At 33.4% G+C, this 18,852-nt stretch overlaps 1 protein-coding gene across 7 annotated transcripts in view; it reads right to left on the bottom strand.

The window, feature by feature from the left end:
- LPHN3 (latrophilin 3) overlaps positions 1 to 18,852 on the bottom strand; it is a 952,179-nt gene that overhangs the window by 477,660 nt on the left and 455,667 nt on the right. For all 7 annotated transcript variants that reach the window (XM_010841647.1, XM_010841644.1, XM_010841645.1 and 4 more), the window contains one exon: positions 17,408 to 17,621. In XM_010841647.1, the coding sequence (XP_010839949.1) occupies positions 17,408 to 17,621 (214 nt within the window). The remainder of the gene's footprint in view (positions 1 to 17,407; positions 17,622 to 18,852) is intronic.

Here is an 18,852-nt window from a genome sequence, read left to right on the forward strand (position 1 = left end):
AGACAGTCACTGCAGATGGTGACTGCAGCCATGAAATTAAAAGACGCTTACTCCTTGGAAGGAAAGTTATGACCAACCTACATAGCATATTCAAAAGCAGAGACATTACTTTGCCAACAAAGGTCCGTCTAGTCAAGGCTATGGTTTTTCAAGTGGTCATGTATGGATATGAGAGTTGGACTGTGAAGAAGGCTGAGCGCCAAAGAATTGATGCTTTTGAACTATGGTGTTGGAGAAGACTCTTGAGAGTCCCTCGGACTGCAAGGAGATCCAACCAGTCCATTCTGAAGAAGATCAGCCCTGGGATTTCTTTGGAAGGAATGATACTAAAGCTGAAACTCCAGTATTTTGGCCACCTCATGCGAAGAGTTGACTCATTGGAAAAGACTCTGATGCTGGGAGAGATTGGGGGCAGGAGGAGAAGGGGACGACAGAGGATGAGATGGCTGGATGGCATCACTGACTCGATGGACGTGAGTCTCGGTGAACTCTGGGAGTTGGTGATGGACAGGGAGGCCTGGCGTGCTGCAATTCATGGGGTGGCAAAGAGTCGAACATGACTGAGCGACTGAACTGAACTGAGACTGGATTGCCCAAGAGGTATTTCCTTAGAGGAGAACTTATCATGCTCAGTTTTAGCAAACTTTATATTCAGACCCTTTCTTCTGACACGTAATCGTTTCTATTTCACGCTTTTGTTTGTTGGGTTTAAAAATACAGCTGACTCTCCATTGTGCTAGTTCCTTCATTAAGAGGAAGATTCTGTAAAGATCGTATTGCCTATACTCCCTCCTAAAATTCTATCTCTGTTTATTACTAATGTAAACAGTGTGTGTGTGACTATTCCTTACGTAGTCTATCAAGATGTTTCCAACAATATTGACAGAATAAAATGACACTGGTAAGACAAAATTAACAAGACTTCCTTTAAAAATTTACAAAGATTACTGCTTGAAATATAATATTTAAATAGAAGAGAAAAAATCTACAAAGCTTGATTATTCAATGATAAGACTAAAGGAGTGACTTGTGAAGACATTCAGAGGCCACATTTCTTTTCAGACAAATGACATTTTCATAATGCAAAATATAGCCTCTTACAAGTATGTAGGTGAACTCTTAATTGAGAAACAAACACTTTCAAGAAATAATAGCTTTGCTTATATCTGTAACATATTGTACAGTATTATGCCTGTTATTAATCTAGTCACGTGAAAGTCGCTCAGTCTTGTCAAACTCTGTGATCCCATGGACTACACAGCACATGGAATTCTCCAGGCCAGAATACTGGAGTGGGTAGCCGTTCCCCTCTCCAGGGGATCTTCCCAACCCAGGGATGGAACCCAGGTCTCCCGCTTTGCAGGAAGGTTCTTTAGCAGCTGAGCCACAAAAGATAAATCATTTTGTGATATTCCACATAAATTCAAATTTGTCTTTGGAACAGGGGTGGCTAGTTTGGATTATCTCCTTAGCATGCATTTCTCTTTTTCCTTTCCAGACAGATAAACCTTTGGTTAGCATTCTTCCCTCATTATGAGGCATGTGCTTCACCTGAAATTAGAACAATTTTTAGTTTCAGAGGTAATTTTAAAGTAAGAAAGTAATAGCATTCTTATAGAAGACTATAAAACAAGGAGTGGGGTAGGGAAGAGAGACTAAACATACTAAAACAATGAGGTCTAAGGTCCCAGAACATAAAGAAGTAAAAGTCTGCAACACATCCACCCCTAAAAATCTTTCTGGCTTTAAAGATAAACTTCACGTGCTTTAAGGATTTTCCCAGAACCAGAACTCTTTACACAGTGACCATAACATTTTTAGAAACTACAGCAAGAAAAACATCTACAAATATAAACACATCCTATCATATTTCTTTGGAATATGAACTTGATGATAGAGGGAGACAGGAATTATTTAAAAACTTTGACATTCATAAGAAAACAAACATCAAATCCAGACTAACACCTCTTATTCAACAATAGAAGATAATATAGAAAACATTTCTCTAGTCAGAATAACAATCACTTTGGCATCATGCTATTTCACATGTGAAAAAACCCACAAACTTTCTATTCTCATTATGGCCCTTCAAGGCAAATATTTTAAATCTAACTTGCTCAGAAATCCATGTGTACTGGGACACATGGCTTGGATTTGAAACCAAAGTCTGCTTCAAAGATCTCAAAGCAAAACAATCAATGCATTGAACCTACAAGAGGGGATATACATATCTGAGAGTAAGGGGGTGGTTTCTAAATGTCTTTTTAAAGGTATTAATATGATTTTGGAGCTTCAAAAGACATATTTTCTTAAAACGTCTCTATACCATTGCTGAATATCTCATTTCCAATTTGTTTCCACTTATAATTAGGAAATTTTACTTTTGAATTCAAAAGTCTAAGAATTTAAACTGTTTTTTTTCATTTTGTTAATAAACAAAAGACATCCTTTTATTAATAAAACTAAAGATAAGTCAATCTGCTTCCCAAATAAACTAGCTATGAAAACAGATTAATCTATATCTAAACTTCAAGGCACAGGATCATATTTAACTCTGGATTAATCATTTTATCTTTGAGTATCAGTATCATAAATAGTAAAATACAGTAAATGTCTTCTCCATCATCCTAAAACAAATAAAATATATTTTAAAATAAAATAAAGAAATGGATGAGAAACATATCCCTCTAATTATCAATAAATGAAAGAAAAAGTAAACATTAAATTTTGATAATGATATAACAATGTGATTCCAGGGCAGACACATTTTTTTTTCCTAAAATCAATCAACATCCAAGAAATACATAAAATAAATGCTCTATACACTTATGTCTCAGAAGTTATATTATTTATTTATATCTGTGTACATGCCAACACTGCTGACATAATAGTTTCAAAACTAAGGGTACACTGAGTTCATACCACAACCATCAAAGCAACGTGTTCTTCAACTGGTTCCTGCAAGAAACTGTGGAACAACAGACTAAAGGACTCTGGAAAATATTTCTTATATTGCAGCTCCTTTTTGGTCATTTGTTGCTCACAGGTTATTATAATGCAATTACAGCTATAAAATATATATCCAATTATATCATATAGGAAAATCATCTTTTCATTTACATACAATAATGTAACATTTGAGATATATGTTATGTACCTCATAACTTACACCACGACACATTTTTCTTTCCATTAGTTTGCAGGATAAGGGTCATATTCCATTCTAATACCCATGTGGATTTGTGCTTTTTTATTAATTTACACTTTCTATGACTTTCATTAAAATATTTTATATAATTATTGTTGTTATAGTTGCAGTGTTTTCTTTTAATGTCACAGTAGGGAAATGCTGTTGGAAGAAATAATTGAATAATATACAACAGAAATGCTCAAGGATGTAGCATGTTGCCAGAACTTGGTGGGCATAATCCTGAAATTAAAGCAAAACCAATTACTATGAAATAAGAAACTCAATGTTAAATCAGTAAATAATATTAGAATAGTATATTTAGTAAGATGTTCATATTGGTAGAAGACTTATAAATTTTTCATGTAACATTACTATACTGGTAACTTCAAACCCATAGCCATTTATATTCCTCTTTTCATATTAGCTCATAACCATATCCTCTTGTATTTTATAATACTTTTGAAGTATGCTTTTCTCTTTCATATGGCAATATTTTTATAGAATTATATTATTTTCCTAATAGTACTTCCTCAATGAACTAACATGTCCAAGAAACAGCTCCAAATGTTTATTTTCATAAGGTTGATAACTAACAGTTTTGGAAAGATCAAAGTCTTTTCAAGCCAAAACTCTCAACATATATTTATATATGGAAATAAGCCCATATGCATGAAAAAAAACATATTTTTGCTTTTACCATTTGTAAGTCTAATTACAAATAAATATGATTTACATATCTTGCTTAACATATGTGACAAAGTATTGTAAATACCTAATTTCACAGAAACTGGTATCAATTAATGCAATTTTTCATACTAACAAATGCTAGAGTAATGGTTATTCTCCAATGACTTGGGAAATACCATTTTTTTATAAATTAATCACATACCATAATGAGAAATTCAAAATGTATTACACAGAATGACTTGTTAATGAAGAGAAAATAAATCAGTTTAAGCTTGTGTCTAACACAGTATTCATGGAGGCAAAATTACCAATATGTTTTCAGCATGATGTGGCAGAATATGCAAAATAAAATAGAAAATGAGCATAAACTGACCACAAATAAAACAAACTTACCATAGTGTAGCACAAATAAAGACCCATTTTTTTTCTATAACTATTATCAAAAGCCTTATAGAGATTTGTGCTACCTAAAATCTCATTACATAAAACATTAGAAATTTTAATGTATTGTGTTACTCAAGTTTGATTTTAAAAAGATTGACATGATACATTTTCTTTTATAAGTATTTCAAATTCCTATGTGATATATGTAGTTTCTAATTCATGAGCCTCACTTTGCTAAAGTCTGCGCATCAACTGATATCTATTTCCTTTTATTTCCATACACATACAAAAACTGGTATATTATTCCCCATTATTACCTATAAGTTCATCTTTACTGAAGTATTTCCATGGATAATTGTTTCCCTATAAACTCTAAAACATTAAAAAGAATAACAGAATTTGATTTCATTATTTTTTAAGAAAAAAGGTCTTGCAATTGAGTGATTTTTTTTTGAAAACTTATCCTTAGGGAGAAAATATCATATAATTTAATAAGCTTCATGCCATGTTTCAAGTTATGACCAACCTAGATAGCATATTAAAAAGCAGAGACATTACTTTTCCAACAAAGGTCCGTCTAGTCTAGGCTATGGTTTTTCCAGTGGTCATGTGTGGATGTGAGAGATGGACTCTGAAGAAAGCTGAGCACCAAAGAATTGATGCTTTTGAACTGCGGTGTTGGAGAAGACTCTTGAGAGTCCTTGGACTGCAAGGAGATCCAACCAGTCCATCCTGAAGGAGACCAGTCCTGGATGTTCATTGGAAGGATTGATGCTGAAGCTGAAACTCCAATACTTTGGCCACCTCATGTGAAGAGTTCAATCACTGGAAAAGACCCGGATGCTGGGAGGGATTGGGGGCAGGAGGAGAAGGGGACAACAGAGGATAAGATGGCTGGATGGCATCACCAACTCGATGGATATGAATTTGGGTAGACTCCAGGAGTTGGTGATGGACGGGGAGGCCTGGCGTGCTGCGATTCATGGGGTCGCAAAGAGTCGGACACGACTGAGCGACTGAACTGAACTGAACTGAACTGATGACAGCTAAGCACTAATGTATACATATGTATGCGGGGTGAACATGCACACATATATGCGTGTTTGATTTCTTTTCAGGAACAGTGACTGGTTCATACTTCTTTCCTGGGTAAGGCCTTTTATTAAAAATAGTACATATTTCAGACAGAGCACATCAGGCAATAGATTGTAGTAGTTATCATGATCTTGAAGCTGGATTTATTATGTTAAAACTGCAGCTTTGGGATGCTAATCAAACTCTCTATGCTTTAGTTCCCAGATCAGTAAAGGAAGAATGATAATAGTACCCATTTTATATAAGTGAGAGAAGAATTAAATACGTTAGTTCATGTAATGTGCTTAGAATACTGTCTGGCTAATATGAAGTTCTCAATAAATATTGCTTGATATATGGTTATAGCTGTAATATTTAGTAACTCAATCAGATTTGTTCTATCAGTGCATGTATCTGTCAATACAAGATACATAACATTGTACTAAACATTCTATAAATATAATTGATTCAAATAAACAAGGGGTTGAGAAGCTGGACAGTGTCAGATTCACAAAGAATAAATTTTTCTATCAAAAACGTCAATGATAAAAATTTGTGGCTATAATTGAATATTAATAAAACCTGAGCTAAACCAACCCAATATTTGGTTGAGTGTTTCCATGAGAGGTAATGAGTTTCTCTACTCACCATCATGAACACAATCAGGAGTACTGTTCTTAACTAATCTTAATACTTTATTATTCTTCCTATAGCAAACAAAACCCCAAATTTCTCAACTAAGGCACTTCTAGTTAAAAGTGGGCTTAAAATAAATTCTAAAATAAGTTAATTTCTATATGCTTTAATAATCTATTTGTATAATGGAAATAATAATAAAATGTATTTCCTAGTGTTATTGAGAGGAATATACGAGTGAATGAAAGGTACAAATCACTACCAGAATACATATCAAATAAAAAGCATCCATACACATATCCAGGTATTATTATCAATAACAACTAAATATGATTTCTATTTGTTCACGCACATAATATTCTAGACATTAATACTCCATCAAAAGGTAAAAATCAGTAAGAAAGGATATTTTTCCAAAGATGAAACTAAATGGCTATATTGTTCAATTTTGTAAGGTTGGTTTCCTTAAAACCCTTCTCTTGCTTGAACAACAGATTGAATTATATGAAATGTGGATAGATTTGAATATTCCACTTGCTTTTTCTGATATACTAAAAAAGTAAAAAGACCTTTCCTTATGATAGAAATTATTCTTAGTATATCACTAATTACCAAAGAAATGCAAATCAAAACCACACTGAGTTATCAACTCATACCAGTCAGAACAGATATCATCAAGAAGTTTACAAATAATAACTATCCTATTCTGTTGGTAGGAATGCAAATTGGTGCAGCAACTATGGAAAACAGTATAGAGATTTCTTAATGGGGAGGGAGGAGGGAGGAGGGTTCAGGATGGGGAACACATGAGAAATAAAGGAATAAAAAATTAAAAAAAATAAAAAAAAAAATAAAGGACTTTGTTCTGAAAGAAAAAAACAAAAAATAGAGCTACCATATGATTCAGTGTTCCCACTCATGGGCATACATCCAGGAAAAAAAAAAAAAACAACTCTAATTTAAAAGGATACTTTAACACAATGTTCACAGCAGCAGTATTTAAAAAAGCCAAAAGTCAATCTAAGTGTCTATCAGCAGATGAATGGGTAAAAGAAGATGTGAACATTTTTCAGCTGTAAAAAGAATGAAATAATCCTTTTTAAATTGATACTGAACTAGAGATTATCATACTGAGGGAAGTTAGTCAAAGACAAAATATTGTATCACTTATACGTGGAATCTAAAAATAATACAAACAAATCTTTTTTTTTTTTTTGTCCATACCACATGGCCTATAGGATCTTAGTTCTTTAACCAGGTATTGAACCTGCACCCCCTGCACTGGAAGCATGAAGTCTTAACCGCTGGACTGCTGGGAAAGTCTCACAAATGAATCTGTATCCAAAAGGGAAACAGACTCAGAGAAATAGAAGTCAAACTTATAGTGACAAAAGGAAAGGTGGGGTAAATTAGGTGTATAGGATTAACATATATTAATATAACCTACTATGTATAATAGATAAGCAATAAAGATTTCCTGTATGACACAGGGAACAATATTCAATATCATATAATAACCTATAGTTGGAAAATAATCAGAAATATATATTTATATATATATATATACATCTGTATAACTGAATCACTTTGCTATATAGTTGAAACTAACATAATTGTGTAAATCAACTACACATAAATTTACAAAGATAAAAAAGTATTCTTAGTGTCTTAGAAGAAGACAAATGAGCACAGCAAAAAAAAAAAAAAATCATAGGCTTTGTGCCCAAAGAGAGCAGGTATGTTTGCACAATCATACAGTAAGTAATTTCAGATAAATTTCTTAACTCTGTACAACTCAGCCTCCTCATCAGTAAAATGAAAAATGAAAGACAGTAAATATATTCTGAAAGCCACTCCCACAATATCCTCAGCAACTTTTAAAATCACTGTAATGATAAGAGAAACTGAGGTATTTATTCTGAATATCTGCTACATATCACTATAACTTATTTTCCTCCAGAGTCCAGTTACATTGCATTAATCAGTAACAAAATTTATGCTCATAAACTGTTAGTTGTTTTCCATTTCAATTGAAATTATACTCAATAGCTTCAGTGTTTTTATCCTATGTTCTCTAATTTTCAGAAAATTCTTATCCTTCTTCCCTTATTAGTATCTGCTAAACATTTTATACAAGATGTCAAGTTCTACACAGTGACCACAGGGTGTAAAATTTCTAAAAATTCTAGAAATGCAGAAACAATATGATGATCTTTCACTATGAATGAAAAAAGTTATTCTTATATTTTATTAATCAAATGTGAAACAGAACAAATTCTAGGTAAATCTATCATTCTCACTCTACCTCTATTTCGAGGTCGCTTTTAGGTTTATTTTGTTTAGCATATTTCCCAATGCATTTGCTAATGGCTTCAGGCACTGGAATTACCATGAATTAAAACAATTAAAAAGAACTCAGAAAATATAGAGTGCCAGGGAACAGTTGCCCAAACATTCGTCAATTCTGTCTTTACAAGGCTGACTCTTTTTGAAAAAGAAAACTGATAGCAACAATACACAAAAATGAAAAATATTTTCCACTATACATACTTATATAAATTCAGTTTCTCTAAAATATTTGTGTTTAGGATAATATCATAACAGGGCTATCTCGCCATTCCCACAAAATCATACTGCTAACCTGTGTAGTAATTTTATTCAAAAAATAGCTATTCTAACTTTCTATTGTTTTAATCACTTTATTTGTAATTTTAACAGGTTTTGTAATTTTATGTAAGTTATGAGTATCTGAACAGAAAATTATGTTAGTAAGTTTTAGGCATGAGTCTAATTCTCTTTGATTTTATATTAGCAGAGGGTACTATATAACACAGAGATATTAATCCCTTCAAAAATAATTCACTTATAGAAAATGTCTACATGATTTTAAAACAAACAGGATGAGTATTATGCAATGTAAAAATAATTAAAACAGAACATAAATCACTAATTTCACCCAATTATTAGAAATGAAAAAAAAATCTTTGGAAAATCATCAATTTTTCTAAATTTTGGACTCATGACCTTCTTAACTCTTAAAATAATTAAGATTTCCAAACTATCAGTTTATATGAGTTATATCTATCAATATTTACCATATTAGAAGTTAAATAACTGAGATATTTTTAAAAGTACATTGTTGCTAGTGCTTTGATCCCTGCTAATGTTACCTACCACTGCTTTTGCGCCATCAGTACCTGCACTAAATACGATGAAAATGGCAAATATAATGTCAGAATTTTTATGAAAATAGCTTTGATGTTGCGGAATGTCAAGAAAGAACCCAAGGATTACAAGTTTCCATGAACAGTGTTAGAGAGTGGCTGCACAAGGCGTTAACACTCCCAAGGCCTATAAGAGACAGCCAACACAACCCCCTTTAACTTTTCCCCTAATCTTTCCTGAAACACCTGAATAATTTACTGATTTTTAAATTTCAAACTACACATGCATAATATAATTTCATTCAAAATCAGATGACCAGTGAGGAGGACTAGGAAGTACTTTAGCAGAGTATTATCAAATAGGTATTCTCAAAATCAAAATGCAACAAAATATAAGAGAAGAGATAAATGCCTTTCAGATATAAACTTTTCAGTTTTTCCATATTCTCTACATTTGGGCTTTGGGAATGGGACTTTTCTTCCTTCCTTCATTTCCTTCACTCTTCTTTTTTTCCTTTGTGTTTCCTTAATAAGCATACATATGAACATTACTGTTCATACTTACAGCAAAGAGTTATATATTACCGTTTATATGCTTATATTCTTTTGTTCTTTTTATTGCATTAAAATATGTATTCAATGAAAAAATTCCTGAAAATGTGGAATTGTTTTTGATCTGTTATAATTTCCAAGAGAAATACAGGACATAATGCAATGAATCTGTCAAGGGAGCAAAGGAAAATACTCAAACTGAAAAATTCGTGTCTATATACAAAGTTATTACAGAATATATTCAGCTGCTGCTGCTACTAAGTCGCTTCAGTCGTGTCCGACTCTGTGCCACCTGATAGACGGCAGCCCACCAAGCTCCCCTGTCCCTGGGATTCTCCAGGCAAGAACACTGGAGTGGGTTGCCATTTCCTTCTATGTACATACAAAAACTATCACTTTGGCATTTCCTCCTTTACTGATAATTGAAAGAGTTCTTAACATCACTAGGATTGACTGCAACAAAAACAAAGCCCTTTTTGTACACTGTAAAATCCCCTGCAGTGGTACTGATATAAACTGAAACAGAACTTTTTCAGAAATGTGAGAAACAATTTTCTCTCTTTCTCCCACCATTTTTTTTTTTTTTTGCATATTCCTGATGTAACTATGACATGTGGAAATGTAATATTGCTGAAATGGTGCTGGCAGGTTAAAAGTAAAACTTAAATCATTTATTTAAATAGAAAAAATTACTACTTTATACATTTAACATCTCCTCTTGATAGAAAACTCTAAAGAGGGTACTTCTTAAATGTCTAGATTCATGATATTTGATTCCAAGATCATTCAAAAGGTAATAAACATATTTATGTCCATGCCTCCAGAAACAACTGCTAATATTTCTTTGATAATATCCCCATTGAAACACCCACTAAATCTAACTGGACTTTAGATTTTAGATGTAAAATCTAAATATTTAGATATTTAATATTTAATTTAAATATTTAGATTTAATATTCAGGTTTTAGCTTTAAAAAGAATGCATTAAGGATAGACACAAAGACAAGATACAGTAGAGACAACACGGGGTAGAGTAGCAGATGGAGATTAACAATGAAAAGCATGAATAATCTTAATGTGGTGATGTAAACATCCTAAAACTGATTTATGGAAATGATTGCACCTCTTGATAAACAAAGTAGAAAAAAGTTCTCATACATGCAAAATGAGTGAATTACACAGTATATAAAAATGCTTCAATAAAGTTGTATTTTAAAATGAACACACTGAGTGAGAGAAGCTAGACACCAAAAATCATATACTATATGAATCAATTTATTTGAATTTAAATTGAACAAAACTAATTTAAGGTAATAGACAATACAGTAACAGCAATTCTTGGTTGCGGGGAATATGGCTGGTGCAGAGCACAAGGTGGGATATCTGAGATATACTTAATATTCTGTCTTCACTTGGTTGCTGTTAGATGAGCTTGGTTTGTAAAAATTCAGTGAGATGCACACTTATGAGATTAAGAAGAGGTGGCAAAAATACACAGAAGTACCATACAAAAAAGGTCTTAATGACCCAGATAACTACAATGGTGTGGTCACTCACCTCGAGGCAGACATCCTGGAGTGTAAAACAAGTGGGTCTTAAGAAGCATTACTACGAACAAAGCTAGTGAAGGTCATGGAATTCTAGCTGAGCTATTTCAAATCCTAAAAGATGATGTGCTTAAAGTGTTGCACTCAATATTGCAGCAAATTTGGAGAAGTCAGCAGTGGTCACAGGACTGGAAAAGGTCAGTTTTCATTCCAATCCCAAAGAAGGCAATGCCAAAGAATATTCAAAGTACTGTAGAATGACATTCATTTCACATGCTAGCAAGGTAGCATTCAAAACCTTCAAGTTAGGCTTCAACAGTACGTGAACCTTAGAATTTCCAGATGTTCAAGCTGGATTTAGAAAAGGCAGAGGAACCAGAGATTAAATTACCAACATCCACTGGACCACAGAAAAGGCAATAAAATAAAATAAAATAAATCCACTTCTGCCTCATTGACTATCTTAATACCTTTGTCTGGGTGGATAATAATGAATTGGAAAATTCTTAAAAAGATGGGAATACCAATCAGCTTACTTGCCTCCTGAGAAAACTGTATGCAGGTCAAGAAGCAACAGTTAGAACCAGACATGGAATAATGAACTGGCTCCAAATTGGAAAGGAGTACATTAATGTTGTATACTGTCACCCTGCTTATTTAACTTATATGTAGAGTACATCATGTGAAATGTCGGGTTGGATGAATCACAATCTAGAATCAAGACTGTTAGGAGAAATATTAAAAACCTCATATATGCAGATGATACTGACTTAATGCCAGAAACAAATGAGGAACTAAAGAGCCTCTTGATGAAGGTGAAAGAGAAGAGTGAAAAAGCTGGCTTAAACTCAACATTCAAAAAACTAAGACAAGGCATCCGGTCCCATCACTGCAAGGCAAATAGATGGAGCAAAAATGGAATAGTGGCAGATTTCCTTTTCTTGGGCTTCAAAATCACTGAAGATGGTGACTGCAGCCGTGAAATTAAAAGATGCTTGCTCCTTGGAAGAAAAGCTATGACCAACCTAGACAGCATATTAAAAACAGAGACATCACTTTGGTGACAAAGATATGTCTAGTCAAAACCATGTTTTTTCTAGCAGTCATGTACAGATGTGAGAATTGGACCATACAGAAGGCTATGTGCCAAACAATTGATGCTTTCAAATTGTGTTGCTGGAAAAGATTCTCAAGACTCCCTTGGAGCAAGGAGATCAAACCAGAGAATACTAAGGAAATCAACCCTGAATATTCATTGGAAGGAGTGATGCTGAAGCTGAAACTCCAATACTTTGGCCACCTGTGCAAAGTGCCTACTCATTGGAAAAGACCCTGATGCTAGGAAAGATTGAGGGCATGAGTAAAAGGGGGCAGTAGATGGTGAGACTGATGGATGGCATCACCAACTCAACGGACATGAGTTTAAGGAAACTCTGGGAGATAGTGAAGGACAGGGAAGGCTTGTGTGCTGCAGTCCATGAGGTCACAAAGAGCCCAACATGACTTAGCAACTGAACAACAGCAGTGTGCAATTAGCAGTATGTATGTTATACTGCAATAAATCACAGTATTTCATATACATATTGAAAGTGAAAGTTGCTCAGTCCTGTAGACTCTTTGCGACCCCATGGACTATACAATCCATGGAATTCTCCAGGCCAGAATACTGAAGTGGGTAGCCTTTTCCTTCTCCAGGGGATCTTCCCAACCCAGGGATCAAACCCAGGTCTCCCACATTGCAAGCGGATTCTTTACCAGCTGAGCTACAAGGGAAGTCCAAGAATACTGGAGTGGGTAGTCTATCCCTTCTCCAGTGGATCTTCCTGACCCAGGAATTGAACTGGGGTCTCCTGCATTGCAGGTGTATTCTTTACCAACTAGCTATGAGGGAATCCCTCCTATACATATTCATATACATACTGTGAAAGTTGCTCAGTCGTGTCTGACTCTGTGACCCCATGGACTAGTCCGTGGAATTCTCCAGGCCAGAATACTGCAGTGGGTAGCCATTCCCTTCTCCAGGGGATCTTCCCAACCCAGGGATTGAACCCAGGTGTTCTGAACCCGGGTCTCCAGCAATGCAGTAGGATTCTTTACCAGCTAAGCCACCAGGGAAGCCCATTCATATACATATGCTTATTTAAATTTCCTTTTCAACTTTAACATTATGGGCAATTGTATGTAACGTAAGGCTATTATATCAGATACTTAAAATACTTGTCAAAAATTGGCTGAGGATGTCATAAAATATGATTTTCAAACTTCCCATATTTACTTGGAACTTGTGTTTAGTTTATAAAATGGACAGTGGTAGTTTTATTAACAAGGGAATAGCATCCAAGCTACTTTACTGTCGAATCGTCAAGGCTTCCTAAGAGCGTATGTGTTGAATCTACAGGAATGGTTGGCGTGAGATGCTGGCCTCAGGCCCATTGGGAAGAGGGTCTAGAGAGATTAAGTTGTGCACATCAGACATCAATAATCATATGAACTCCTGACAGAAAAGGATGGGTGAATGGTTATTGAATAGAAGCTGCTCCCCGTGTTCTTTTTCAGTATTCATCCACTTCTATATCTAACATCACTTTGGTCTCTTCCAGTTCCACTAATGTTGCAATCCTTCAAAGACCAGTCTAACACTTCCATTTCAGCTGTATGCTCCCTAATACCATGTAGGTAACAGAGAACTTCCTGTTTTGAACTCTTCAATTAATGTAAATAAGATAAAAATAAATTACTGAACAAATGATATAGCAATTTAGTTTTTATTGAACAAAAATATATAGTTTTATGAATCAGAATCATGACTGATGTATTTATCCACCAAACTCCAGAGTAACTCTCACAGTGTACTTCATATCATGAACTTTCAGATATTGGTAGAATTAAAAAACACAAGTATTTCCATTAATAGCTGGTGATAACAGGTGCATTCAAAATGTAAAAGTCCTGCAGTTATTAGTTACCAGTCATGTTCATTTAGATTCAAAAGTTGTATGTATTGTATTTTAAACTCAACTGTATAAACATAAAATGCAAATAAACAAAAATGAATCAGATAATAAATTTAAGAAAGCTTTTGATTGGCATGACAAAATTGGACAGCATATGTATTTCTTCATTAATACATTGATTTGATTTGATTTAAGATATATATATTTGACTTGACTTGAAATACATACATATTTATGATTACTACATTCAAAATTTACTTTTAGGTAAAATCAAGAGCAAGTCTGCACTCTAGAAGCCTACTATTTGCTTTAGACAAGGAAATGATCTAAAATATGGTAATACGCATCTATTATTTAGATGCAAAAGAAATGGATGTAGATGATAATAGGTGAGGGGCGGCATGAGAAGTTCTGAGAAGGGAAAGTAAATGTGTTCTGACATTTTAACGAATCTTCAAGCAATATAATGAAAAAAAAAAGGCACAAAATACACAGAGAAACTGGGGGAAGAATGGTATGAAAACACACTTGGATTTGAGAACAGCAGGCTTAATCTGAAAGGCAGTGAGGAAACTGAACTCTCCAGAGCAGATTCTATAGTTCTACTGGGGGAAAAAATGTAAAAATCATGTGTCATACCCTTTTTGATACAAGTCCCCAATTTTTCACACCATACGTACATATTAGCATACAATTTATTTATGCATTCATTCAATGTGTATTCAAACATCCACAGAAATAACATGTCATGCCTGTCCTTGTCTGTGACATCTGTCTAATTTATGAGGTTGAAGTTATGAAGCCTTTTTTAACAAGGTTTTGCAAAGATACATATATAATTTTTTGACTTCAGTAATAATTCACCCATTAGAGACATGCTTAAAAATTGTAGACTCTGATAAAATGTCCTTCTAGAAGTTTAAATAAAAGAAAACACAATAATTAATCTAAAATACCTTTTAAAAAGATGTTTTCTATTATGGTTTTAATTCAAACATATTATTTAAACTTTCAACATCATAATTAATTTGCTACTTAGTAATTTTGAGCATTATTAAATATGCTAGCATTGGCATGACAGTGAGAGTTCATTATGAAGCAGCTTAAGTGGACGTGATCATCCCATATCTTGGGAGCTTACAAAATGGAACCAGATATCTTCTCTCCATTTATTTTGGACAGGTGTAAATGTAGTACATTTAATAATTCAAATACAAGCAAGAATCTTGCCTCCATGGAGAATTAGCCACAGCTATTACAGTTAACTGACAATTCTTATTTGAGAGCCCCCCAGCAAGGATTCTATAAATGATTTACTCAGGGTGCTTAAAGCAATTTTCCTCTGCAGATTTGTCACTTTACAGATGCATCCCATCTAATTCAGTAGCTCCAGAAGATCCATTGTAACAATGTTTTTTGCAATAATTATAAGATTAAGGGCTTATTTTGGGAGCCATTAATAATATCAATGAAAGGATTAAGACAATTTTTTGTGAAAAATCATATAGAGATCAAAGAGCTAGAGAAGTTAATGCTTCTCTACATTTTAAATGAAAACATAATCACAGAAAAGCAGAAATTCCTCCTCAACCCACTCCCAAAAAGGATTCTGAAAAATCCTATGTTTGGTTTTCTAACCAAAACAAATAAAATAACAATTTAGTCATTGTGCCAATTCCATACCACTTGTGGAAAAACTGCTCTTGAAAGATGATATTAACACCTATATGCAATAAAATGATTAGTTTTCTAATCACCAAACTTGTATCAAATGGAATTCCTAATTTTAAAATCTTATTTCCCATTAACACTCATCTTACCATGAGCCAGCATTTTAGAAACAGACAAATAAGAGCCCTCAGATTTGCCCAGAGACCACTATCCTTCCATTATACCCCAGATGCTCTATCATCAGAATCCTGGCATGATATAATTTCTCTGAATAATTTACACAACAGTAATTTATAAAAATAGAGACTTATGTATCTGAATTTTAAGTATCAAGAAGGTTAAAAATAAGGCAATCTTTCGTAAGTACAGGAAAGATAATCCTGAAAATCACTGTTTTTGCAGTTTTAATTCAATTTATTTTTACATATGGTATGATTTCCTCCATATTTTAAGAAATCCTTAAACAAAAGAAAGAAATGCCTGAATAGAAATTCTAATTAAAAACAAATTCACTAAATCGTTTATTAAGTTTTAAAAAAATACCTTGTGAGTAAGTAGTCAGACAGTATAAAGGTTTGTCAAAGATGAATCACTTCGTTACTGATTTCTGACAAATCACAATAGTGAGCAAATATATGAATGATATTTAGTATTTAACTAATTTATTAAGAAATACTAAACCACCTGTTGTGAAGAGTCAACTCACTGGAAAATGCTCTGATGCTGGGAGAGATTGAGGGCAGGAGGGGAAGGGGGCAACAGAGAATGAGATGGTTGGATGGCATCATCAACTCAATGGACATGAGTTTGGGCAAACTCAGGAAGACAGTGAAGGACAGGGAAGCCTGCAGTCCATGGAGTCACAAAGAATCAGATACAACTGAATAACAACATTAAGAAATTCTAATATAAACTTTCTAAACTATAAATTTGAATTAACCAGTCTCTTTAGAATTGAAGATTTTCTTTTACTTATCCAATGATATTGTATGATACTCTAATTTATATTGTTTCAATATTGTAATACTTCAGACAGTTTAAATGTATTAAATGAATTAATTCATATACTAGATATCTAAGGAAAACTTTTAAAATTGCTTTCCAAGGTCAAATAATCATTAATCAATAGTCTTTACTATATATTTTTTATAAAATTGCCCATGAATCTAAATTTTATTTGCTTTTGCCACACTAATGGAAAAGCATTGTTAGTAGTAACATATTTTTCTGTAATTTCTGGATAAAATTACATAATTCTGTTTTTGAAAACTGAAAAATTAATTTGATTTCTCAACTAATGAGTCTAGGTCTAGAGAATGCAGAAGAGAACACATGAAACAATAAATAATACATTTTAATATTTTCCAATGCCATTTGCAATTTATGGCACTAGCATTTTAGTGATATGGGGAACAGTTTGATATTGAAAAAGCTCTGTAAAGTATTCTAAAGTACAGGATTTTATGTTCTTACCTATGCTTAATATGTCACACAGATGCATGTTGACTGTCTATACTAAATGCAGAAAGAATATTAGAAATATCATACCTTTGAGACATAATCTTATAGGCATCAGGCAGATAGCATCGTATATTCTCCATCTGAGCAGGGTCAGAGTCACAAATTTTGTCATCAGTCCTCCCATAGTTGGCACTTTCAATCATGATGACATCTGTTCCTGGACAGCGAAGCTCAATGGGGTAACTCTCACAGGAGAGCTCTCTGCGAACCACAGCCATCGGAATGGGGGCACGGCTGAAAGCTACCAAAAGGAGGAAGAAAAATAAAACATCTTTGTTACATACAAAGGAAAAAAATGTGTTTTTGGTCTACTAATAGTAAGGAATAAAGCAACCTCAATTCATAAATTTTACTAAAAATGGAGCATTTCACTTCAGTAACTTGACAGGATTTTTAAAAATCTAATTATACAAGTGAACTTACTTGCAAAACAGAGACTCACAGACTTAGAAAATGAACTCATGGTTGCCAGTGGAAGGCACAGTTAAGACTCTGGGAAGCAAATGTACACATTGCTATATTTAAAATGGATAAGCAACAAGAACCTATTGCACAGCACATGGAACTCTGCTCAATGTTATGTGCCAGCCTGGAAGGGAATGAGATTTGGGATAGAAAGGATACATGAATATGTATGGCTTAGTCCCTTCACTGCTCACCTGAAACTAGCACAACATTGTTAATCAGTTATACTCCAGTAAAAAATGTTTTTGATGTTAAAAAATCAAATTAAATGTTAAAAATCTAACTATAACAATTGTTTCTTAAAAACCTAGTCTTACAGTCTGTTTGATTTCCCCCCTTATAAATGGAAACAAAGCACTCTGGATTTTCTAAAGCACTGGCTGGTAGATGAGTTAAAGACTATACAGAAATATCATCCAATTTGTAAAACAAGAGTCTCAAATTAACCTTAGGAATACTTTATCTGTTTCATTTTTCTATGGAAACCATTACCCCTCTCCAAAAAAGTACTGTTCTTGAGCTTATAGATACTTACTTAAAAAGGTAATCTATTTCAATTTTAAAACTGTTTTATTGTTTCAATAAATAATGAAAATAAATCAATATACTTTTTCAGTTAATGATAGAAATAGTGAATGTTCTTTTAGAAGATAGAGATTTGTAAGGAGACAAATTACAATTCCTTCGCATCTATCTTTCAATGTCAGGAGGTAACTAGTTAACAATGTGGTGATCTTCCTATAAAAACTACCTACAGAAAAAAAACATTGTATTTTTCTTCCCTTCCCTTTTTAAATTTTACTTAAGTAACCTTCAGTCAGGTAGCATCACACTATACATACTGCTTGATATACTGATTTATTTTACTTATTAATTTAACAATATATGGTGGAAATCTTTTCATTCCTAGTTGAATCTCTCATTTTTAACACCTGCATTGCACATACATATACACATAAAATGTTATTTAATTGGTCTTATGTTAACAGGTACTTAGAAATGTCCCA

Source organism: Bison bison, unplaced genomic scaffold (genome assembly GCF_000754665.1).
Source record: "Bison bison bison isolate TAMUID 2011002044 unplaced genomic scaffold, Bison_UMD1.0 scf7180017864165, whole genome shotgun sequence".
In the NCBI taxonomy this organism is placed as follows: Eukaryota; Metazoa; Chordata; class Mammalia; order Artiodactyla; family Bovidae; genus Bison; species Bison bison.